Source organism: Odontesthes bonariensis, chromosome 9 (assembly GCF_027942865.1).
Source record: "Odontesthes bonariensis isolate fOdoBon6 chromosome 9, fOdoBon6.hap1, whole genome shotgun sequence".
NCBI lineage: Eukaryota > Metazoa > Chordata > Actinopteri > Atheriniformes > Atherinopsidae > Odontesthes > Odontesthes bonariensis.
This window is the reverse complement of record NC_134514.1, coordinates 5,789,343-5,816,490: the sequence shown is the minus strand read 5'-3', so window position 1 is coordinate 5,816,490 and position 27,148 is coordinate 5,789,343. Positions and strand designations below refer to the sequence as shown.

The 27,148-nt window shown below is 41.0% G+C and overlaps 1 protein-coding gene across 1 annotated transcript in view; it reads right to left on the bottom strand.

Annotated features, from left to right (window-relative positions):
- gpr4 (G protein-coupled receptor 4) overlaps window positions 1–27,148 on the bottom strand; it is a 75,055-nt gene that overhangs the window by 8,236 nt on the left and 39,671 nt on the right. Inside the window, exon 2 of the mRNA XM_075472842.1 lies at window positions 1,504–2,268. Within this exon, the coding sequence (XP_075328957.1) occupies window positions 1,504–1,632 (129 nt within the window). The 5' untranslated portion in view covers window positions 1,633–2,268. The remainder of the gene's footprint in view (window positions 1–1,503; window positions 2,269–27,148) is intronic.

Genomic DNA, 27,148 nt, shown 5'->3' with positions numbered 1-27,148 from the left:
CAGTGCTATAAGAGCCTTGGGTTAGCTCAACCGTCACAGCACTCAACCATCAGAAACTCAATTCTCAGTGTCGGCCTCTCTAAACAACAAAGTGGTGTTTTAATGCAGAGTCTGAAATAGCTGACACTGTTAGTTTGTGCTCCTAATTGCTAGTTTCACAGCTTCCGAATGCAGCACGGTGTAGTTGTACAAATGATGGCCCCCATTCAGAGTAAAACAGACAATAACAGACTGATGAGACTCCACCCACTATCAGCTTTACTGAAATTCAAAATTTGATTTGATGCAAAAATAGTTAACGGCCACATCACATTTAGCGATGTATATATTATGGCTGGGCAACGATAAAAATGTTTAATCTAATTAATCACATGATTTCTCTGATTAATCACGATTAATCGCATTTGTACGCAAAATCCAAAAATGAATCCAAAAGTAGTGTATAGCTTTTAGCATTTAGTTTTATTTTAAATGTGCTGCCATATGAATGAAAGTGCCATAACATTTGTTGTGCAAACACACTTTTAACATCAGCATCTTTCTATAGTTTTTATGTAGAAGCCTCGCTCCACTGTCTGTTTCCTTGAATGACTTGCTGCTATCAGTTGTGTGTTTTGCCTTTAAGTGATATTTTAGACTGGAACTACTACGCTGAGAAGACAATTCAACTTGGCAGTGTTTACAGATGACTTTGGTTCTGTCGACTCCGCCGTCTGGAAGAACTTTAAAATGAAAATGGCCGAGTAAAAGTTCCGTACCCTTCTCCATGTTTGGTGGATCCGCCGATTACTTTCTTTTCCGGTTCGGCAGCAGACAGCAACAGACTTTTACAAAATAAAAGCCTGTGAGCAACAGACTTTTACAAAATAAAATAAATAATAAAACAGGGGTGGTCCGTGGCGTAGTGGGTTGAGCAGGCGCCCCATGTACAGAGGCTATAGTCCTCGCTGCAGCTGGCCCCAGTTTGAGTCCTGTACCGGACGGCCCTGTGCTGCGTGTCGTTCCCCCTCTCTCTGCCCACTGCTTCCTGTCTCTCTGAATTTTCCTATCAATCAAAGGCACATAAGCCCCCCCCCCAAAAAATACATTTAAAAAAAAACTGCATTAATACGCGATAAAATATTTATCGGCTTTAAATAACTAACAAGTTAACCCGATAATAACGAGTGAACTCGCCCAGCCCTAATATTTATATATATATGAACACAAACACATAAATATGAAATTTGATTTCATTAAGGCTTTAAAATGTGAATTTACAAGCTCATAAGTGACTACAGTTGGTACATTCATATGATATGATGGTTACCTTCAGTGTTTGAGATTGTTTTGTTGCTTTTTAAAAAAAAAAAGATTTCTTAAAAGATTTCTTGTAAAAAAAAGTGCAGACCATGATTGCTCAATAGTGGCAGAAGGAGGAGTGTGTGTGTGTGTGTTTGTGTGTGTGTGTGTGTGTGTGTGTGTGTGTGCGTGCGTGTGGGGGGGTGCTCGGGTCCACCTTACCTGCATGTAGGCAGCCCACAGGGCCATGCAGTTAGTGGGCAGCCCCAGAACGATGACAATGATGTAGAGTGTGGGCTGGAAGAACTGGTCCACCTTACTGTCCACATCACAGAAGGAGATATTGCACATTGTCCTTTGTGAGACTCGCTCTGAGTGTGTGTTTGTGTGCAGGTGTGCGATACGACTTCAGCTCCTCTCAGCTCCGTTTGTTTCCCCTCTGTAGTTTCACTATACTCCAGCTCCGGCAGTTTGACGGTGACATGCCGACTCTGGCGTCCTGCTCAGCTACCACCAGGCAGTCCAACGAGGAGCGATGGAAGAAAACAGAGCTGGTATTCCCAGGGCATATCATGGTTCCTGTTTCCTTAAATCACCGTCCTTCTCACCCAGAGGCCTCGGCACGTCATAATTCTCTCTCATGCTCTGAAGCCAGCCCCCATGTGCCCCTCAGTGTGAAGTAAACGAAAGAGAAGAAAGGAGGGAGCGAGGAATAAATGGCGGTGAAGTTAAAGCTGCCGTATCAACGGCGTGCCAGGCCTTCTGTGCTCGGACAAGACCTCATCAATTTTTTTTTTAGATTAGAGGTCTGCCAGGTCTGCTGTGAGAGGGATGAGACTGAGGATCAGTGTTTGTGGTTACGTCTCAAGGTCCTGATGACACATAAATCTCCTGAGGGATGCTTGCATCCAAACGGAGGAATGACTTTACAGTGCATCAGCACTCCAGAGTCGACAGGCCATCAATTCGCCCAGGACCCCTGAACATCTGCGAGAGAGGGACACAGAACAAAAAAAACACGATAGTTACGGATGAATCATAACACCAATGTAGATAAAAGAGAAAAAAACACTTGTTTGTTCCTGTGGAAATGTTTGATTTGTTGCATTTACTCGTAAAAAAAAATCTTATAAAACATTAACAAAAAAAGGAGGACAGGTAGAAAATGGACAACCATCAACACAGAGGTAAATAATGAACGTAATAAAAATATGAAGATATATATTGAAAATAAATGAGGGGGATATCATTCTAAAGCTTTTGATTCAACAATTAAAGCGGCACAATGCAACTTTTTCATGGTCATAAAATTGCTTGGCAATCATCAGATTGCTTGGCTGACCCGTTCTGATGAAAACGGTGACATTTCCATCTCCATCTGGTGGCCCTAGACCGAAACAGCGCTTGCAACTTTGCCTGTGGCGCCGCGTGCTTTGTTTACCTCTGGAAGTCTCGCGACACACGAGAGCCGAGAACTACTGCTTCACGGCAGGTCTAAAGGGCTCTGAGCCGAGCCAGGCAGCCTGATAAGACACACCCCCTCTCCATTAGCTGTCGACAGCTCTCCAACTCTCTGCCAGTGTCTTGAAAAATAAACCGTAAATTGCCTTTTACGACAGTCTGGCTAGACTGTCACCTTATTTTCTACGGAGCTCCCCCTACAGCTTTGGGGTATGTATTGCATGGTAAACAAACCCCGTATTACTGAAAGTTGCATAGCGCCGCTTTAAAACACGGGCAAAGTGTTTCCACAGAGTTTCTTAATAAAGACCACTTTATCAGGTTATGTACATTTAGCTGACAGATTGGACATGTTTGAGTTTGAATATTATATTTTAAAACTTAAACTAAAAACTTGCTGTTTGCAGTAATCTACATATTCCTGTGCTCATCTTTGTCCAGAATGCAAGCTGAAAGCTGCCGCTGTGCTCACCTTACTTAAGACTCATTTCCTGTGTTTATTCTAATGCACCAAGCTCCCTTCTTTCGCCGAGTCCGACCCGCAGTCATTAGCCATTTGAACTGGTTATTTGAAGTGAAAGCAATACTTCACGTGCTTCAAAAATATTAAACTTGTACATTCAACAAACCCTTGTTCTTATATGTTGAATTTTGCTGCCTCAGACAGAAAAGGAGGGCCAGAATAAAGCCCGAAAGACGGACTGACTGACACAGAAAGGAACACTTTATTCAGCATGTAGTGAGGAATCATTCCATAACAGCTGGCACAGCAACACAGAGCATGCTGGCCACTGTAACGGACACAAAACAACTTGCATTGTGTGCAAACATAGTGTTCGGGACATATGTTGAGAGTTATGCAAGCCTATGAGGATCAGGTCCTGTTTCACCTTTCAGCATTACATCATTCACCATGCGCTCAGCTACTGTTTATTCAAATAAATGACTCTGATGTGTTTTTTATACAGGGCAACTGAACACGCTCCATTTAAAGCCGTTAACACACGTGTTAATATTTACCGTAATCTTAATCATGTTACTGGTTTAAATGGGAAGTTGGGAACAAAAATCCTTCCTGTGATGTCATACACATCACAGGTAGCTCCCTCATGTGGGCTGAATAACTATGTGTAGCAAGAGTTAATTTGGCTTGTTTATAATTCCACAAAATGATTGTTTTTAACCTGACATTTATAAGACTAGTCAGGTGGAACTTTTGTTTTCTTTTTCTGTTTCTGTACATTCTTTCATGGGGGAGCAACACCAGCTACAAAAGACACAGGCTGTGTTCGAAACCAAACTGCATACTTCCATACTACATACTCCATACTGCATACTGCATACTGATCGATCAGACAGTATGCAGAGCGTTTACCCACAATGCATTTCGCTCCTGCCCGAGCCGAAATCAGCCGGCCTGAAGCTGATTTTGCTTAAGCTCTAAACTCTGTAAACTTGAGCAACATTTGAAACATTTTAAGGCGAGAAAGTAGTCGTTTAGATCCCCAACGTGTTGAAAACCTGACAAAATACCGGCTATTTACAATTTTGTTCCGACAAATTTTGGCGCTACTAAAGCTAGCCGCAGTGAGCAACGCACTTCCGGTTATTTTCACAAAAATAAAATACCCGTTGCCTTTTGTCATAGGGAAAGCCATTACGATACAATTGGTGCTTTTGTTTTGAAAACAGGAAGTGAACCTACCCTCGTTGTAGCTAGCTTGAAACTGCCGTTTTGACAGGAAATGACGATAGGTGACGTCACGTTACGTTGCATCTTGGGAAGTTTGAGTATGAGTAGTAACCTCATGATGCATACCCAACATTTCAGCGAATCTAGTGTGCATCCAGGGAACTTCTCGCTTACTCAAACTCGCATACTAACTCAAAAAGTTAGTATGATTAGTGGGAGTAGTAGGAGTAGTATGCGGTTTCGAACACAGCCACAGCCGCCTAAACGCTTTTTTCTGATGTTCGGTGAGGAAAGGTTGAGGAAAATAAAGACCTTCGAAAGAGCAGCGGTGTGGTCTCCATTCGTTCTAACCTTAACACAACGCAGAGGTTTCATACCGGTTACAAATGAAGCGGCCGAATCAGTGTGCACTTCCTGGTCAGAAGGCTCAGAGGTATCTGTCACCAACACAGCTTCAGCGACTGATAAAGACGTTCGCTGGTGAGGAACAGTGAGCTGACAGCAGCAACACAAACACACGGACACGACGGTGTAAAGCGCAGGCAGTTCAGCAGTGACCTTGTCAAAAATAATCTTTGTTGGGGAAACATCTCTTTGGATCAGCTGAGAGAAAACTCTGCTGTAATCTGCTGTCGCACACATCTCCATCACAGCGTTTGAGCGAGTTCTGCCTTATTTTCCTTGTTTTTTCCTTGAAATCCCCTCTAAAAGGTTTTTGAGTGCAGAGTTACACACGAACAGAAGTAAAGTCTCAGCTTACTGATGAATTCTCCCACACTTTATCTGTCCCTGATATGTAAGTGTACGAGGAGTTTTACATCCTCTTTTGAGTGTGTAGCTAATTGTGTGAAAGGAACTACTTCCAGACTCCTGGATGCCAGAAGCAGTTTAACCTCTGTAGCCTCTGTTGGTGGATCTCAGCAGCCTTGGCACTAACACTTGACCTAATCCTTCCGTTTTGCAGAGATAAGCTGCTCCTTTTCTTTTTAAGATGGAAGTGTTGTGGTGATTTTGCCCTTCAGCTGGGGCGTTGGTTGCCATGTGGATGACTATCACCAAAAAAACAATGGAAACCTTAACTTTGCAAAAGGAGGGGAAGAGCCAAGGTTAGAAACTGGGATTTGGACATCGTGTGTCGGTCCAAGATCATTATAATCCGTAGCCAGTTTTGGGAAATGCTCTACAGTACAGAAACAATAGCTGACATGATTCGTTCATGATGCACTTATTGCTTTTTCCTCACTACCTGGAAGCAGCTGTGAGTGGCTTTAGCAGTAATGAGAGGAAAATTCCCACCATGACTCTCCGAGGCTTCCGTACATTAAAGCAATCGGCTGAAGCATTCACAGTCTTTGGTTAATTGTGGGGCTGGGCAACGATTAAAATGTTTAATCTAATTAATCACATGATTTCTCTGATTAATCACGATTAATCGCATTTGTACGCAGAATCCAAAAATTAATCCAAAAGTAGTGTATAGCCTTTAGCATTTAGTTTTATTTTAAATGTGCTGCCATATGAATGAAAGTGCCATAACATTTGTTGTGCAAACACACTTTTAACATCAGCATCTTTCTGTAGTTTTTATGTAGAAGCCTCGCTCCACTGTCTGTTTCCTTGAATGACTTGCTGCTATCAGTTGTGTGTTTTGCCTTTAAGTGATATTTTAGGCTGGAACTACTACGCTGAGAAGACAATTCAACTTGGCTGTAAATGCAGGAGTTTTTTTTTTTAAATTTATTTTGAAATTCGTGCTTTTATGTTGAAACAAGTAAAACAGGAAGTAGCGCCGGTTAGCTCCGTGAGCTCCGTGATGTTACCCGTTTATTTTTATTTTATTACTCCATGCTTCGTGGTGTTTGCTGTAACTGTGTGAATGTGATGCATTCAACAGACTTTTACAATAATAAAACCTGCATTAATGCACGATAATAATAATTGACAATAATGACAATAATTGTTAAATAATTAACAAGTTAACGCGATAATAACGAGTTAACTCGCCCAGCCCTAGTTAATTGCAACAAAAACAGGATCCCCTGCAATTACAGAGGTAATATTACAATTAAACAATAAGCAGTGCTTCTAGTGAAAGTAAATACTCCTAAATCATATTTTAGGAATGCTTTCATGCAAGAAAAAACAAAAATGAGAAAGAATTACATACAAATTAAAAGATTAAGTCATAGAAAAACGTTACTACATCAAATGTTTTTACCAAAAACAAGTCGATTCACTCCATAAGAGACAATTCAGACAGTAATGCCAGAGTGGAGTTTAGAAATATGTCTCCTTGTCCCTGGACAGTCAAAGAGCTGCGATCACATCTGTCGCCACAGAGCACAACAGCCTCACTTCTCTTCCTCGTTAGATAAATCAGCAGAGCAGCATGCCCAAGATAAAACCAAAGCCAGCCAACCTTATCACATAAATTCTTATCTCGGCATTTGTCCTCACATCAAACTACTCTCTAATTGAATAAAGAATAAGTTATCGGGAGATTAAATCAAATCAGCCTTAAGTATGACCAGACCCTTTCCAGCATCTACAGAGGAATAACTCAGGAATCAGGTCTGGCTCAAGGGAACGTCGTCTGTGCTCATGTGCGATATGACAAAGTGACAGAGTGACACGGGTTTGTTTTTCCAGTCAAGCATCACTGGTGCTATCTTAGTCCACCCTGTCACCAGAAATGTGGCTTGTTGGGTCACTTACAGATATTCATCGCCCTTCTCTTTCATGCGATGGCACCCAGCTTTCTTTCTTTTTTAGATAGATAGATTTTTATTTTCGAACATGTATAAAAAAGAAAATGTATGTAACTATTTGTACATACAAAAGAAAGAAAAAATTCAATCACATAAAGTGCTAATACATAACAAAACACTGCACATTGTTCGAAAAAAGGAATGTGAAGAAGCACAATACTTTTTTAGTTTCCAACCCCTTTTTAACTCCAATACACCTATATAAATATATGCCATATATACACTTCCTAAATATCTAAATAAATATATACTACACACATATCCATGTAAATATAAAAGTAAATATGAATATGTATATATATATATATATATATATATATATATATATATATATATATATATATATATATATATATATATATATATATATATATATATATATATATAAAAAACTATCCCCATAAATAAATATATACCATATACTAATTAAGTTACAATTTAACAATTAACCCTATTCTATTCATATGTTTATCCCTCATCGTCCTCCGTTAACATACTTCCTCTTCCATGTACTTGTTTAAAAATATTTTTTTGTACCTTTTTTTTTTTAAACAGAATTATATTTGGACTTTGATTTTTTTCTGTCTCCAGACTGTTCCACCAAGTCACCCCACAGCTCGATACGCACATGTTTTTCATATTTGTTCGGACCTTTGGTTTTTTAAAATTTAGGTCTCCCCTTAGATTATATCCCCCCTCCCTATCACATGTTTGTTTGATGTGCACGTGTCCGTCCGTCTGGGAGCTTTCTGTTAGGTCATCAGGTCAGTTTGTAACAGCTGACCGTCTCCTCAGGAGTCAAACATTTTGTTTCTGACAAGAAAATGATCCAACATGCACATGTCAGAGACACAGTGTGTGGTGACTGAACCACGCTGGTTTATATTTAAAGAAACCTCAACCTTGCATTTCCTTTTTAATTCCTTATCCTGCTCGAGCAGGTGCTTCATCAAGCAACAATGCACATTACAGGGAAATAAGTCTTTCATGCAAGCTGGCAGCACTGGAAAATATCTAAATCTTACCAAGTATATTTGTCTCATTGAGTATCTCATTACACTTGATATAAGACACAGCTGCCTAACAAGTACCATTTCAGCCAGATATAGGGACTTGTTTTAATACAATACATCTTGAATATCTTGTTAAGTGAAAAAGTCTTGAAAACAAATTGTTTTGAGTCATATTTCACATGAAACAAGCTTTTTTTTCATTTGAAGAGGTTTTTAAGCTAATTTCAAAATCACTTTTCACTCAAAAGTCCTAAATATCACATTTTAATTCAAGAAATCTTGACAAGCCGATTTTCACTAGTTCCATTGGCAGATTTTTTTTTGCTTATTTCAAGCAAAAACGTCTTGTATTTGTTGTTTTTTTTACTTATTTTTGGAGGGGCATTTTTTCCAGTGTAACCAGCAGGGAACATATAGGGAATCAGGCTACGTGCCCACGACAACGCTCTGAAGCATAAACGCAGATGTCCGTTTTTTTCCTCCACAATTTATCTGCGTTCTCACGAGCGTCTTGGGGTGGATATCTGTCTACCCATGGGAACAGGGAAAACGTATAAAACTCGCAGTTTGCCGATGTAGTATGCACGCCCCGGACGTAGGTGGCAGTAGCAACAATACCTTTGGTATTGTTATATGAGTTATATATTAATAAATATGAGAAATGCCTGTTTTGTGGCTACTTCCTCCGCGTCAGTTGGAAGAAAATGGCGAAGCGCGGCAGCAACAACAGTACGCCTTCAAACTTTGTTTGGACAGATGATGAGGTCCAGTTGCTCCAACACGACACTGAACTACAAAGCCAGGAAGGCAGTGGATACTATGTATTGGGAGAGTGTCCAAAATAAATATAGTGAGATATGTGAGTCGTTAATGGAGAACTACCCACTTAACGTGTGCAAAAAACGCACTTCTGCGTTTTGAACTGTTCCTACGGCGACGAGAGGTTGGATCGTTTTCAAGATCTCCACTCTGGAGGGCGTTTGCGTTTTCTCCGTTTTGAACTCCTAAAAACGCCGTCGCCGAGTGCAAGATAGGCACATCTGTCGAAATGTTCTGCGTTTATCTGTCGTTACCGTTGTCGTGGGCACGTAGCCTCAGTTACTTGCCACGGGGACTGGAACTGTTTGGTGGTCAACAAGTCCAACAAGATCTCACAGAAATTCATGGAATGACCACAACCTCCAAGGCATAGACTACAGAATCAGCGCCACTAAGAGATTAAGTTACAGGCTTTGGCACGGACCTGATTGTACAATCGGCAGATTAATTAGTGATAGGTAAGGGTGTTGGGATTAGGTATTGAAGGAGCACCCAACAATGGCTTAGAGTCCGGCAGAATGGTCTTTTTTCTCAGAAGTATCTAAGTAGCAGCCACGATAACAGCTGTTCAAATAATGAGGAAAGGGGACTCAATGCTTCCTTTGTAAATCCTTTGGAATACAAAACACGAGACCCTTTATCTCTCCAAGGAAGGATGGGTTGTGGTTCACCAATTTGTGCAAAAGTTCATCTGAGAATCATCAGTCAGTGAAAGAAATTTCACATCAATGCAAGACAACAAAGAGCTTTGGTCTTTCAACATCTACCGAGCAGATTACTGTGAAAAGATTCAGGGTATTTGGGGAAGTGTATCAAAAAATGGAAACCACAGATGGATGATCTTGGAGCCCTCGGGCATCATTGGCTGAGAATCTATCACGCCACATTGACCGGAGCAGCCACATGGGCTCAGGAGAACGTGTGTTACACAAGGAGGAAGCCATTTATCAACAGCCGAGTTCTGTGGACACCAGCCCATCTCAGATGGATAGAAAGATAGTGAACATGTGTTCTTTGGTCAGATGAGTCCACGTTTCCGATACTTTTAGGGAAAAAGTGACGTCGGGTTCAATATGCCAAAGATGAGAAGGTCCATCCAGTGTCAGCGTCTGATGGGATGGATGACGATGTGTGGGGATATCTGTGTCTGTGGCTTTTCCTACAGGACAAGGTCAAACTACACTCTGCACGACTTCCAACAGCGGGGTGTCACATACACAAAATGTTCATGCCTGAACTTTAACCTTTAACATGCTGACTGAGGCCTGCAGAGTCTGAGATGTAGCTTGTAGGTTTTTGAACTTGGGGTGACCTTTAACCTTTAACATGCTAACGGAGGCCTGCAGAGTCTGAGATGTAGCTTGTAGGTTTTTGAACTTGGGGTGACCTTTAACCTTTAACATGCTAACTGAGGCCTGCAGAGTCTCCGATGTAGCTCTTGGGTTTCTGACCTTGGGGTGACCTTTAACCTTTAACATGCTAACTGAGGCCTGCAGAGTCTGAGATGTAGCTCTTGGGTTTCTGACCTTGGGGTGACCTTTAACCTTTAACATGCTAACTGAGGCCTGCAGAGTTTGAGATGTAGCTCTTGGGTTTCTGACCTTGGGGTGACCTTGCTGGGACGTCCACTCCTGGGAAGATTGACAGCTGTCCTGAATGTTTTCCACTTGTGAATAATCTTTCTCTCCGTGGAACGATGGACTCCAGATAGTTTGGAAATGGCCTTATAACCCTTCCCAGGTTGATGGGCAGCAACAGCTGCTTCTCTGAGATCACTGCTGATGTCTTTCCTCCTTGGCATCGTGTTAACACACACCTGAATGACTCTAGAACTTCTGCTTTTATAGAGGTGCTCACACCTTTTGATGATCAATTAATCAAGCATACTATTAGCATCTGGCTGCTGTTAGCCTCCTTAATTCTTATGGAACTGCTTTGGCTTTTTGACTTCGTTTTTGTACAATAAATAATGACACAGTGAAACATGTCAGATTGTTGTGCGTCTGAGGATGTAATTATCCATCTTTAAGACCTAGAAGGAAATCTTCAGAACTGAAAAAGGTGAACTTTCTAAGTCAGAAGATTGTCCGTGTGGATTAACGTATTGATACATTTTTTCTGTCCTTTTCTGTCACGTTTCTTTCATTGGTCTCACTCTGCAGTTTTCAATGTAATAAACAGTGTGTGTGTTTCTCTGTTTGTATTAATAAAGAACAGTTCTGCAGGGACATACTGTCTGTGACTGAAGGTCTGAGGCCGCACTTCACAGCTGGAAGGAGGCCCGTGAGCTTTATTAAGAATTAAACCATTCTAATGTGTACAATGAAGGCTTTTGTCAACCTTGTCTGTGCTGTTGGGCGAAATATGGCAGCGTTTGATCCACTGCCAGAGGGGATTAAGTCAAGATGGCCGATCCCACCGGTAGCACACACACTCTTAACTTACCAATAGTTAAAGGTAGGGTAGGAGATCCTGGATTTTGAGTCCAGCGAAGCTGCATTTTGAAAATACACAGGGAAAAAGTCCCAACCCTTTTCTTCACTTTCCCCCCGAAGGCACGCCTCTAGAGTACATGAACACGCACGAGCACGAAGGTGCACGAGTGCTGTTCTGACAGCAAGCATCGATCGTTGCCGTATTTAGTATTTAGTATTTAGTATTTAGTTTATGCTAACTATACGTTTAATAATGCTAGGTGCTCGCCAAGCTGGCTCTAGTTTAGCTTCCTGCCAAGCTTCTGGACTCGTGATTCGTTCACGGAGCAGGGTACGCGCACAGGGGGGGGGGGGGACGGGGGGGGGGGGGGGGGGGAGGAGCAGATTGCAGTTTGATAGACGGCATCAGAATCCAATCATTGTGAACGGTCCGTTCACAATGATTGGATACTGTTTTTCCTGGATTGTACGTTCTAGAGGCCACTAAAACTTTTCATTTTTGTGTCAAAACTTTTAATTAATTGGTTGCAATGGGGATGTGAAGAGTATTTCAAGCAATATGTAAAAAAATGTTCCAGAAAAAGATCCCCTACCCCGCCTTTAAGCTGTGTGCTTTTAACAACAAAAAAATTTAACTCAAGGCAGGATAATGTGATGTTTGACGCACAAACCAAACACTCAGGGATCCAAGAAATGTTTCATGACCAGAAGAAGCAGAAGAAGTCAAAGCTGAGCTTCACTGACTGTAAGTAAGGCCAAAGTGACTGAATTTGGAGTCTGAAAACAGTTTTGTTTGTGTTCACTGAGCAATAAAATACTTCTGTGTAGGAGCCTGGGTCCTATTTGGGTTTATTGATATTTTGATAGCTATTTGAGTTTACATGTTGAAATATGATTTACGTTAATTGTAATAAAAAATGAGCTATTTACAGTATTTATAGACAGATAATTCATTTAATAACTTAACAGTTTAATTCAGATCATTTATGCGTGCATTATTTAAAAAGGTTAAAAATTGCGTACATTGCCTTTAATTTGTTGTTAATCTTGGGAGAGTTTTTATGGTCAGGCGGCATAAAGTGAAGCCACACAGTTTTTTGACCTTTCTCTCTCTCTGTCACTTTCTTTGTTTTTTCTCTCACCTTTTGTATTTTTCTCATATCGGATCATTGCTGTACCATTCTTTATTTTTTGGAAGTAAATTGAGGAACAAAAAGAGGATCTTTTGGAGTTTTTATTTTGTCTTGGATGTGGATGACGAGAGAGAAGAGTGTCAAGCTAATAGCTTCATTAAGGAACCTACATTCTGTATTAAATAACTGAAGTTATTTCAGTGCCGCTTGGTAACTCTTCATAGTTGGAGCTTGAGATATCTGCAACACACCTTCTGACAGCGTATTTTTCACTAAGATTTGAATGCAAATAAATTTGTTTGGGAAGTATGACCTGAGATTTCATGGTAGAACAAACATAATGTTATACTTTGTCCAAAATGTTACTAAACCTTAAACCTGAATCAAAGGAAACCATCAAACATTTCAAATAAAGAAATAATTTCACCCAACTCAGTTTTTTCAGAGCATGTTTATAAATACAATTCAATTCATTTTTGGCCTTTAAGAATATCAAGCACCAAATTTAGGCTCGCTTTAGTTCATTTTAGAGGAGATAAGTATAATGCACCGAGGAGAGTGAGGTCCTGATTACTGGAAATTGATTTGTAAAAAAGCATTGCGCCCTCTGGCTCCATCTGTTATCGACGTTTTGACCTTCAGGCTTTTCTTCAAGATCAGAAAAAAGCTCCGTTTTTTTTGTCTCATTTAATCCTCCCATTTCCTCCCTAAGATGCTGTATGTAAGCACTCTTTACTTTTCTTTTTATCTACAATCACACACCGCTGAGGTTATCAGGTTGTCTTGCCCAAGGACACTTTAACATGTGGAGGAGATGGGGACTGAACCAGTGACCTTTCCGGTTGGGGGACGACCAGCTGAGACGATGCATTTTATCTGATCTGAGTGAACGAAGCTGCTTAATAATTATGCAGAGCAGCACTCACATCACAAACACCACCACCTAAAAAAAAAGACTAAATCCAGCTGAATATGTGCAGAGAATTAATGATGAAGAAGAACTCCCTCTGACCCAGTTCATTAGTTTTGTGTCAGCGCAGGAACATTTCAGACGGGGGAGCCAGGAAGGAAGACGACACAAACAAGGAGCTGACCCATATCTTAGCAAAAGGAAACATGGAGGTCAGCTCTGGAATCAGGTAAACACACTGCGGGGGGACATAAGTCTTTTGCTCTGTGTGTAGGTGCTGGGATTCTGTTTTTCTGACCAGAAGGACAAAGAAATGTTTTCAATGCGAGCTCTGCTTCTCATTTGCAAGCTAATTAATCCTTGTTTTAACCCCAGTTTGTTCCATCTGTGGTCTAATTTGTTGTTTTGGCCTGATTTCCATTTGCTGTGAGAATACTGTGAAACAAAATTTCTGCTAGTATCAATAAAACAAATTCATGGTTGAATGAACCAGAGAAGTTGTGAACAACAGCAGAGATGTAAATGTAAATGCACTGGAAAAAATGCCCCTCCAAAAATAAGTAAAAAAACAACAAATACAAGACGTCTTTGCTTGAAATAAGCAAAAAAATCTGCCAATGGAACTAGTGAAAATCGGCTTGTCAAGATTTCTTGAAATAAGATGTGATATTTGGGACTTTTGAGTTAAAAGTGATCTTGAAATTAGCTTAAAAACCTCTTCAAATGTAAAAAAAAAAAGCTTGTTTCATGTGAAATATGACTCAAAACTATTTGTTTTCAAGACTTTTTCACTTAACAAGATATTCAAGATGTATTGTATTAAAACAAGTCCCTATATCTGGCTGAAATGATAATTGATAGGCAATTGTGTCTTATATATTAAGTGTAATGAGATACTTAATGAGAAAAATATACTTGGTAAGATTTAGATTTTTTCCAGTGTGTAAATGTACTTTATTTATACAGCCCTTTACAGACAATTCTTACGGTGTACCAAAGTGCTTTACAGCAGGTAATAAATAAAGAGAAGAATAAGTACAAACAAATAAAAACAATAAAAGAATAGTGAAAGCAATAAAATACAACAAAATCGAATAAGATAGAATAAGATAAAAGTGTCATCATACTACTGGGTATTAAAAGCCGTCCTAAATAAGCAGGTTTTTAGCCTAGATTTGAAGAGGTGCATCAAATGGTCTCAACCACATTGTTTGGATGCAAAAGAATAGCTCATAATTCCACTTTGCAATCCAAGTGCACACAGTAATTTCCCTTAGTGTCAATTAAAGCTAAAGTACAAAAGCTGGATCTTTTTTGTTCCATATATGTTTAAGTGGTTGATTCAAATCGTGTCCTGGAATCTGATCTTTAAACTAGAGGTTTCACCTCCTCTTTAAAGTATGGTTCAGTCTATCTCAGGCCTCAGCCTTGCTGTTAGGGCCACTGAGAAAGTGAATAAAACTGTCATTGAAAAAAAGCAGGTCTGTATCTGCGCTGTGGCCGTGACGCTGTGGCTGTTTGCCAAACACCCCTGTTGACAGTCAAACAGTGGAAACAGGAAGACGGAAAGCAGTGACACACAGTCAGACGTATCAACACGCTTCCCTCACCTGCACCAACACAGTAACACTCAGGGCTGCACTCAGTTTTCTGCCTGTGAGGACACTTTAGATTGTTGGACACAGAGTACTGTAGTACAATAGACACTGAGGTCACAGGGGACTTTAAAGGAATGTTACACTTCATACATCTCTGAACATCTGTTTTCCTATTACCAACCCTGTGTGAGGGTTGGTTAAAGGGATGCTTCATAAAGCTATTTGTTAAGCAATCGACTGTTCTTATTTTTTTTTTAATCTTGCTCCTCTCCAGTGTTTAGCTTCATGGCAATGCTTCATTATCTGTGTTAGTTATAGTATTGTGAAGAATCTTGAGACACCCTTAATTTCTTTATATATTAACTAGAAAATGGGAAAAATGTTCAGTGATTTATTGAAGGCTGTTATGGATAGAAATAAATACTTTAAAGTGAATATCTGCTCTGAGCACCTTTCTCCTCCAACACAGCCTGAACCCTCTCAGACGAGCTTTCTGTCCTTTCTTTAAGGAGTCTTCAGGAATAGTTCTCCAGGCTTCTTGAAGGACATCCCAAAGCTCTTATTTGGATGTGGGCTGCCTTTTGTTCCGTTCTCTGCCAACATGATCCCACACTGCTTCAGTAATGTTGAGCTCCGGGCTCTGGGGAGGATTCATCCCTCCATCAGAGCTGCTGCCACTGATTTTCAGCCCACTTCTTGGTCTCGTCCTGCCTCGGTTCTGTTCTTGTGTTTATCTTTAAGTCCTGTTCTCAGTTTAGTTTCTTGCTTATTTTGTCTTTGTTTTCTCACACTCACCAGTAGTTGTTCCCAGTTACTTTGGTTTGGTTTCCTCAGCTCTCCCACACACCTGTCTGCAGTAACTTGGCCTCCGATGCTGCCACCATCAGCCCCTTCAGTAAATAGGCTCCATGGTTTATCTCCATCTTTTTCAGATCCTTGCTGTTGTTATTCCGTTTGTTCCAGTTTGTTTTCTGTCGTCCAGTTATCCTCTAGTTAGTTGGGTCTTTTGTTTTTTCTTTAATAAGTTTAGTCTCTGGTTATCCAGGCTTTTTTGTGTCTTCAGTTTGTTTAAATAAAGTCTAGAATCTGAACAGCAACAGTTTAGAAGTATGTGAACCCTTCATCGCGTCTTTGAATGAGACCCAGTTCTTTCAAGGGTATTGAAAAAGACTTCATGATAACCTTTAAAGGATTTTTTCAATGTTGGGCCTAAAAAATGGGATGTAAATAAATCTTCTCATGTTCAGGGCAGAGTCATTCTGACACAATCGGGACACACTTAAGGACATCACTTTCAGATCCTGTTCATCTGCTGTAGATAGTTCTTTAGGCCTGACACTTCTTCTTCTGTCCTCCACTTGTCCAGTTTCCTCAAATGTTTTAAGGACACACTGCACACCTTGCTGAGATATGCCAAGTTTTCAGCTAACAGCTCTTTGGGAATCACCTTGTTGCTGCAGAAATCCTGTTTTCTGTCTGTCACACTGCGTTATCTTTGCTGTTTTTCACACGTGCAGCTAAAGAAATGGGAACAAATGATGTGTCTCTGTGACAGGCTGCTGGGAATAAAGTGCCTAAAGATCCAGTTTAAAATGGCTTCTTTGCTAAGTTGTCTGTTCTGTGTGGACACAACACTGGTTCATCCCTTGAGTTAGGAGCCTTTTTTTATGCCTGAATGATTCAAAGATCAGTGTAAAGTGGCCAACTCCCTAAAAGTAAAATAAATGAGGAGTGGCTCAAGGGTTTTGCACATTTCAGGGTCATCACGCCTTTATTTTCTTTGGCTCAGAACGCACTAAAAACATTTCCTTTCCTGTTTTTTTTTTGTTGTCGAAACCAATATGATGCCAGCCCGTGCAACTTCCCATGTTGGACTCTGACGTTTCTTACCATCAAAAAAGTCTTACATAACTAGTGAAATTTCTTTTTTTCTTTAGCTTTTCCTGCATTAAAAAAAAAGTCTCACTATCTTTACGAGAAACAATAAAGAAAACTTGAGCTGCAGCCAAGTGTTCAGCAGACAGCAGGACAGCTGATATCAGCCGGCTCATCGTGGCTCCCCCTCTGTGTTGGCCCACCCAAGTTCCCATGTTCATGACCTCAGCTTCCTTACATTTATAATGTTTATGATTTCTTTCAGTATCCAATCAGCAGTGCTGGCTTTCAGTAAATTCATCAACATGTTCTTTAGATTCGGAGAAAATCCATTTCTTGAATTAAATGAATTAGCAGGCCACTGACTTTAACCCTGAGTGGACGAGTAAAACATGTTCTGTACACCAGAGACCCAGACGCTGCTACATTCCCACCACTGCTGGATGCAGGCTTGTTACGTCAGCTTCCTTTTCCAGCCTACATTTTTAACGCGCAGTATGTCTTCACCATCTAAGAAGTCTTGTTCTCTGTGCAGATAAGTTCAATTACAGGTGTTAGAATTGACGTTCCAGGGTCAGTTAGACCCACCCTATGACCGATTTTGGGCCATCCTGATGAAATATGATCATCATGAGACAATCGGAGCGATTTAGTTGGACGTGGCGCCATTGAGGATGTCTGCTGTTACGAGCTATGTCTGCTAATCGGCCAATAAGATCGTAACATGACGTATAATAATGGGCTCGTCAGAATGACACTGGCACCAACCAAATAATAGAAAATATCTTTATGGAATTAAAACAAAGTCTGTATGATGTGTCCTCCAGCTCAGACCACAAAGGGAAACAGAGGAGAATCACAACTTTTCTGTAAAATGTTAACACACAGTATTAAATGAGTCATTATTCGGCTTTTCAGCTCATAAAACTGAGCGACTGGGCCAGGATCACCACGGTGCAGTCCGCACATATCAGTTGTGATGTTGTAGCATCTGACAAATGCTCGTCACAATGTGACTCGTAGGGAGACACCTCAGCTGGTTTCTTATCTCTTATCAAATGCGTTTCCTTTTTGGAAAAATGTTGAGCTTTTCCCTTTAAAATGTTAATTGACAGAGTAACTTTCTGTTTTCTTTGGTTTTCCATTTTCCAATTACTTGAATTTAAAGATTTACTTAAGTTGCAACAGTAGAATTAATATAAACATGTTTAAATTGGTTACAAAAACAACTCTATCATTAATTTGAACTTATTTGCAGACAGTACTAAGCCAAGATATTTCATGTTTTCTCTCGTCAGCTTAATTTAATTTAATTTCCAAAAAAAAATATTGGGGCCATTAAGCTTTGTAATGAAGTAAAAAAAAAAAAACTTTCAAACAGCTGATTGTAATCCATCATGATTTGGTCCAAAAGCAGCATTCATGATAGGCAGATCTCCAATCTGTTAACAAATGAGTGAGGAAATCATTGTTTAAATGTTTAAAAAGAAAGTTCTCCAGAGAAAGATTGGAAGGGATTTACATATTTCCCCTTTTACAGTCCAGAATACCTTTAAATGATTCATTCTGGAAGGATTCCCATACTTAAAGGGCAATGGTGGAAGTCTTAGCAGTAAAGCTGGACACCTGTGATCTTTGTTGCATCGCCATTCATCACCAGCTGATACAACAACATGGACAAGGGATTACTGCCTTCCCACCTTTGTCAAGTACAACAATACAGAGTTACATTCATAAATGCTACTTCAAATTTTACTGTTAGGAGGGGAAAAAAGCCGAATTTGAACCTTGATCAGAGGCAGTGTCGACTTCTTTGGGTTCAGAGGCATCTGGGATGGACCATCAGGCAGTGGAAACATGTGTTGTGTTCAGAAAAATCAGTATTTCAGATCTTTGTTGGAATAAAATGAAGGCAATGTGCTCCAAACTGCAGCCCTGACCTGAACCCAACAGGAAATGTAGGAAAGTTTTGAAATGAAAAACAACAACGACCCTGAACTGATGCAAAAGAAGAACACCTGAAACACTTTAATGTTTGCCGTCCTCGATGCTCTAAGTGTTATATGACAACATTACAAAGTGGTAGCAGCTTCACTTTTTATTTAAAGTTTAGTTTTCCATGCAGTCCAAACACTGACTGGGACAAAAACTATTGAAAACTACACAGCCAGCACTCCCAGACAAGGAATTGGATTAGCATTAGCCTTCGATGCCTCACTGACTGTGTCGGTCTGGCTGATGAAACCTAAGCAGCACCTCTCATCATGTTGGTCAGAGTTTTATCTGCTGCTATTTTTACTCAAGCAAATAAACCGAATTAAATAAGGAATGATTCAAGTTAAGTTTCAGCTTCAAACAGACTGAACCTTGTCATGGGGCATGTGCATGCATGCATGCATTTCAGACCTCCTGAGACTCCGTTCCATCTCCATGTTTCTGGAAAATTACAGCTCCAGTGAAACCGAGACAATTTGTTCCTAAATACGCTGCAGTTTATTTACACATTTCTTTATCTCCCCAAAGTCTTTGGTGCTCCCCTTTGCCAAGGTTCAGTGTGTTCGCTGTTTTTTCTATTGTTGAGTTGTAAATACATTTTATGTTTGTTATCCCATATATACTCTGTTTTTGTATTAATTAAGAGTTTTAAGCAAAGTTGTGCTTTGCTTATTTGTGTGAAGGTCGTAAATTCCACTGTTAGGAATTTGGCCTGGTCCAGCTTGAAACTGGATACCCTTCTTTTGTTTGCTTTTTGTATACACCCATTTCCAGAATAAAATGGAGAAGGCGTGAGGAGATGCTCCAGAGCGAGTTTGGACATTGTAAGAAGTGTCTCCTAAAGCCTGATTCTTACTCGGCGCAAACGCGCAACTGTTCTGGCTCGAGAACCATTAATGACGTCATCGAAAGCGCCAGCCCCTTCACAGTTCCTTCAGCTCATAAGCGCAGTTTGCGCCGAGAATGCGTCACATTTGCAGTTCTCTCCAGACCAGCGGGCGTCACTGTTGAGGAAACAAGCTGAAGAACCGGACGAAGAAAAGCATACGAAGAAAGCATACACAATGCCACCTGTGGTGTCACGTCAGCAGAGGCTGGCACATCTGATGCGGATGCGGAATGAATTTACTCTGGGTGTAGAACTGTATATGTATCTCAGGGCTAAGCGGCTGCGGCAAAAACAGAAGAGAAGGTGGAATGTTCGTCCTTTGCACCAGAACAGAGAAGAGACTGGTGAGGCACATCCTCTCGGTCACCGCGGTCTCTGCAGTGTTCATGTTTCCTTTCTCTTGGTCAGCTGTTTCCGGTTGAGCTCGCGCGAAGTCAGAAAAAAAGTTGTGTGCGCGCCCTTGCGACGCGCGAGGATTTTTTAAGCTTGCGACGGGGGGCGTGGCGGAATTTTGGGTCACGTGACCGTTTGCGCCATTTGCGACCAGCTAGTAAGAATGGGTCAAAGCGAGGTTGCGCCGAGTAAGAATCAGGCTTTAACGCTCTCCTCATGAGTATAAAAAAATCCTAAACGTCTCTCTCTCTCTTCTTTATGAATTTCTAGGTGTTTGAACCTGACATCTATCAAGTAGAGTTTGTGCATCTATCCACATGGAATATTTTACATCACAATCAAACCAAAAGCAAACATGTCTATATGATGAAAAAGGTCCCGTCATACTCTGTGCATCACAAATCAATGTTTGTCTTATTTGCTGTATTCTTTCTGCTCCTCCCCTCCCTCGCTGGATATCTCAGACGGTAAGAGCTTCTGTAATAAGATCCGTGCAACATCTATGAAGCATGAAACCAACAGGAGAAGCTGTGGTTTATTGGAAATCTCCAGACTGGAAAACTACATGTTTTGAAGCAATCATATCTGGATGATGGTCTAAGCTTTTTTTTTTTTATTTCTACGGACCTTAATCAAAAAGAAAACACTGTTATTGCTTGGCAGCAGAATTTCCCATTTTGGCTATATGAAAAGGCAGTAAAGATTACAGACTAGATGGATCGTTAATCATCCCCCCGAAAACAGGAACCGATACTGACATAACGCATTAATAAAATAATGTATGTTTTGTAAGAAATGAGTGATATACACTCAGTTTATTACGGCGGTCCTATCATAAATCTCCCTGCCTTTTGGGTTCCAGTGTCCAGGTTTTATCAGCACAGTTTCAGAGCGGACGTGACTCAACCGTCTCTTCAGAGGCAGCATTTTCACGACTTGGTCTCATCCACCGATCATGCATCTCAGGTTTTTATACGATAAACAAGGAGCTGCACCCGTGATGGTCAACAGCATCCGAGCCGACCCCGTGGCTGCGTCTCCCGCCCGCATGGTTCTGAGTGTGAGACTGGCGTCCCGGAGGGGCCTGATTGTCATAATGAGTTGTAAACAGGAGGGAGGACAGTTCAGTGTCAGCTCCCATAAGTGTGGTGGGAAAAGCCCCAGCATCATCCTGGCCAACCGAGCAGCAATAAACACAGGGAGCGAGGAGAGCAGAGGGAAAAGGACCAGAGGCTTGTTGAGGATCTTGACTTCTGAACAGATGCCGGTGCAGAAACTGTAGCTGAGTCAACCCGAGCTGGGTTTGTTTGTGTGTGTGTCTCCTGTATCTCTATCTTTGTGAAGACAAATTTAAGAGTTTGAGTTTTCGTAAGATATATTTATTAGCTTAAAATATCAATAAGTTACGTCCAGTTGACCCTGAAACTTCCCATAGTTCTGCTGCTATAGGCCCAGACTGCTGGGGGAGCTCCCATACTGTCATTAACTTGTGTTCCTGTCTCTCAGTGGGTATCCCTGGCCTGGTGTTATGGTGCTTGTTGTCCCCTCTTTCCACACAACATCCAGCCTGTCGAGGCGGGGGGCCGCCCTCCCTGAATCTGGTTCTGCCCCAAGTTTCTTTCTGTTAAAAGGGAGGTTTCAACAATACATGCCCAGTAATATTGTTGTAATGTTTTAAATACTTGAACGCAGTTTTTCTAGAGAAGATAATTGTTTTGTATATGGGATTATCGTCCATTGACTGTTTTGGGCTTTCACATGCGCGAGCCTACCGACAAGAGGTAAGTTACATGCTGTTTATAAAGTTGTTTTGTAACGTCCCCATGCCAGTAATGTGAGAACCATGCATATGGTTTTGATGGTAAGGCTTGTGACTTTATTGTCGGATGGTTTATAAAGTGGTGTGACGTTTCTGCAGTGTGCAAGTTGTTGTTTTACGTGGAAGGTTTATTATTTGCCCCTTGGCCACCACGTATTTGGCTAGCATGACAGGCTGCGCAAACGGCGCAATCGCCACACAGGGAGCGCCGATTTGCACCAGTCTGTGTCCTACTGTCAGTATTTGACAACCTCTAGCAATGGGAATGCGCTTCAAATGCCCCGGAGTTCCCCTTTAAAGGGTTGAAGTTTGGTCCAGAACATGACATTGCAGGACCTCTTCCGTGTAGAAGCCCAAATTCATGCATTTGCATGCTCCAAACAGTAGCATGTCAAGAGCATAAGATGAGCGCAGCAGATCTTCTAATCAATCTTCGCTTCTTATCAGTCATGGTTAGCATAAAAGAACAAGATTTCTCTTTATCTAGTGGCAGGAAACCACCAGAATGTTCTTCACATAAGTAGTGTTTTATAATGTATAACCATGCAAAATGTAAGGTTAAATAAAGCTAAATTAAAAAAGTTCACTACCAAAAGAAACGCAGGGGAGAGGAGACAGGAAAGGGATGATCACCCTGAGTTGAAAAGGGGAAAAATGAGGAAAAGAATGTTGACGAGGGAGAAGAGGAAGATGGAGATGGACCAGCTTTTTCCTGTCCTGATCCTCCACATCTACATGCCAATGTTTGTCAAATCAAATACATCCAAAGTAGTGTGTCAATCAAAAAATGAATGTACATCTCAGCCCGTGCAGTTTCCCCTTATTAAGGATGCTGTAGGTGTGTTCTCTTAAGATTTCATCTCCATGTTTCTTCAATGATCTTTGGAAGAAGTGTATTTACAATCGGATCAATGATTTTTTATTTTTTTGCCTTTTCTTTCATTTGTCTCATAATCAAAGTCAAAAGAATAATGATCAAAAATATAAAAAGAAGAATAACTAAATGAACAATTACACAAAAACATCAGAGTTGAGCCGTACCCCAGTAGTCAGAACCAAGGAGTGTCTGTTCATTCATGCTCAGCAGCCTCCAGATGGCTGAGCTGATTTTCTTCCTGCGGGGCTTGTGGGATTCTGCACTGCCTACACTTTTTACTGTAATTCCCCTATGCGCTATAACTGAACGGAGAAAACTTTCTGCACCAATAAACACAACCGAGCTCTTATATGTGGGGAGTATAATTGTTTTTGCTGTCACGTTAAATTTTGCAAATATGAAAGAAATCGTGGTGTGAGAGAGACGCCATCAGGCTGCAGGCTGCTCGTTTAAGAGCTGCTATTTCTGTAAAGTATCCTGACAAACCTGCTTACAAAGAGAAAATCATCTATTCAAACCAGGAGCTAAGCTAAGCTTTGGATAAAAGCATATCAGTGGAAGTCCGTCTTAAATCTGATACATACATCATCTACATCTGCTAAACATGACCTAATCCAGAGATGGGGACTCAAGTCACTGTGACTTGGACTCGAGTCGACTCGAGTCGCTGTTTTGATGACTTGTGACTTGACTTGACAAAAAATAAAAGACTTGAGACTCGACTCGGACTTGGAAGTTAAAGACTCGGCACTTGACTTGAGACACGATGACTTGAATGACTTGAGTGTTAACATGTTTTCAGTTTGAATATGAAATTAATAAATTAATAAAAAAAAAAACATTGATTACCCGGTGGGAGCGCAGGCTGAGAATGGCGTCATGATTGGATCGCTACCCTGTCAATCAGTCATGCCCTCTCTACATGCCTTACGTGTTTATTGGAGAGAATAAAGTCATATCAGATATGCATCAACATGTCAGCGGGAGGGGGACCGAGAGTCGTTGTCTTCGGCTTTCGTAATTACCATTTTGACGGCAAAAGACGAACAGCACAGTGCAAGACATGCGGCATCAACATCTCAGACAGCCAGACCACAACTTCGAACTTTGTTCTTCATTTGAAGATCCATTCTGACCAGTAAGTGCTTGTCAAATTAGCTAATATTATCCTGTTAGCCTAGTCGGTAGTTAGCTAACGTTAGCTTGATATGATACGGGGTGGACAGGTTGGACACATTGGCCAATGATGTTTACTGACAGTTACTTATATCTTGTCTTTTCACTTTATTAAGATCAGATTCTGCAGGTAAAATTGCAATAATAAGGTGACTTGACTTGACTTGACTTGCCCAAGAAAAAATTACTTAGGACTTACTTGAGACTTGCACATGTGTGACTTGGTCCCATCTCTAGCCTAATCCAACTGAAAGTCGTACACAGAGTTCACTTCACCAAGGCTAGGTTGGCAAAGATTTATCCGAACCTTGACCCATTATGCCCCCGATGTAGGGGTCAACCTGCAGATTTAATGCACATGTTCTGGCTATGTCCGAGCCTTTCTACCTTTTGGACAAGTATTTTTAAAGCTCTCAGTGAGATGTTTGGAACCCGATTAGATCCCGAAGATATCATGTACTTCTTAAAGTTAGAAAAAATCAAGTACACACTTAAAGTGATGGTTCGGAGTAGATTCACCCTGGGGTCATTTGAACCGTGACATCCAGCCAAGTAGCCCACCCGAAGTTTTTTCGATATTGGCTGAACATCAGCTGAGTTACTGAGTTATCCCGAATAGCTTAGTACAAGCGCTAACGGACCCTGGCAGTATCTCCAAAATTACCACACTAAAATCACATGCCATGACACCAAACTTCTACAATAGTACAAATATGGTCTGTACTCACAAAACGATGCATTTGGAAGTTTGTACATAGTCCAGGAGTTTATTATTATTAACACAAGCCTGATAGCTTTTCTGCTGCTAAAGCTGCGTCGACGTCACTTCCTTGATCTGGGAGCTTCAATGTAAGATGGGGGTTGATCTACTACTGTAGACAACAAAGCAAGGCTGCTCAATTTCTCCATTGATAAAATAAATTCACAACTCTACAACATAAAATTCATAAAAAGTCATGTAGAATATAGCATATACTTTGGGGCAATGTAACTGATGAACATTGTACTCTGTGTTTTGGAAGTGACTGTGTAAATGAAAATAACATGTACATGTGCTGTATTCTTGTGGGGTAAAAATTTCCAGAAAATCAATAAAACATATTTACAAAAAAAGCTAAATGCATAAACACAACATAACACAAGTTGCAAAGACAAATATTTGCAGTGTAAATGTATCGTATGATAGTAAGAAAAACGGATTTTACAGAAAATAACTAAATGTGAGCATCTTACTGTCTTCAAATAGTTTTGTATGCATATTGCACGCCAGTTGATAAAGAATGATTTAAAAAGTCATGAATTAGGCAGTAAGCTGCTCCCTGAAGCCTTCTTGTTCAAACAAGATTTCACGCATCATCGTTCTTCAAACACATCCAACACGAGTGTGTGTGGGTTCTGCTTGTTGCCCTTCACACGCAGCTCGCCGGAGGCCTGATAAAGAGATTCAGTATTTCTGCGATAGTCACAGCGAAAGCCCATTCGGCTTGCCGGCGTAAACACAACATCTGTGGTGTGCTCAGATATATCTGCTGTGTCATATTGGAAGCAGTCCAGCGGCGGTAACATCAGCGCTCATGTTACACGGATGATGCAGGACGGCAGCTACATGATGCCTAAAGTCCTCTGCTCATTGCTAAGCAGGGCTGTTTGTTCAAGTATCACACTACAACTCGCTGTTACAAGCTTCATTGCAATTATGGTGTAATTATAGAGCCACAAAATCTGCAAAGAGAGCAAGCTGTGGAGGATGGATGTGCTAAAGGTACTGGGGAGATCACTGTATGTTTCCACTTTAACTTTAAAACCGTTTACAATCTTTATTTACATGTTTAATGCTTGACCCATGACCCAAGTCATCTATTTCAGCCCAAGCCCACATTGCTTTTGTGTCAAATTGAAGGTCTACGTTTCCTGCTGCTAATGAAGAACACAATCACACAATATTCATAGAGTCAGAACAAACAGTCAGAATAGACCTAATGGCATGAGTACGACTAAAGTGTGGAACTGTACAATAAACTATAGCCGCATTCGGACATTAAGAACGGTCCTCCTCGAATTCCGTTCTGATAACTGCCCTTCCCCAGGGGAACTGTTTCAGTTTGCATTCCCACATGAGTCGGGACCTTGATAGGGACTGATGGGACGCAACCGCCTGTGACGTGTTACTTTAGCGCCACATTCAACAACAAAACAGAACAAAACAAAACCCGGGAAAAGTAAGGAGAGAAGAAAAAAACACCACCAAGAAGCTAACATGGAGAGCGGGGAGGCCACCGTGTTCATGGTCTGCATGATGGTGATATTAATCATGGACGATCACATCGGGCGTCTAACATGGAGGCTGGAAGAGCTCACAGAGAGAGTCAGGAGACGAAGGATCGAGAGCAGGCCATACTTCTTCGTTTCATGAAGGAAGGAGAGCAGAGCGCCGCAGACAAAGGAGACCACGTGGAGGTTTAACTTATTAAACACGCCAAGGTTGTGTCTGTGTCGTATGAGGAAACATTTCAGCCTGACAACATGACAAGGGACGGAGCTACCAAACACCAAACATCTCCGTCAGATGTGTTGCTATGGAAACCAGAACAGACCCAGCTGAGGAGAAGGAGCTGAAATGGTTCCAGGAACTGAGGGCCGTGGTCCCGAGTACCTGTATGTGCGAATGCGGGGAAAAACGTCCCCGTTCCTGAAAAGGTTCTAGGAACTGCAGAAGGTTCCTACAGTGGGAATGCAGCTTATGCTGTAAGCAGAAAAACACAATCACCAGAGCCACAAACACTGTTCCAAACAAAACTTTAAACACACGTTTCATTATTACAGTACACAGTGAAACAGTACAGCAACCTCCCTGATGTCCTTGTGTTACCATCAAATATATACAAAACACAATAAATCATGTGAACTGTTTAACTGCATCTAACTCATGGTTAACACTTAAAGGTAGGGTAGGAGATCCTGGATTTTGAGTCCAGCGAAGCTGCATTTTGAAAATACACCGGTAAAAAGTCCC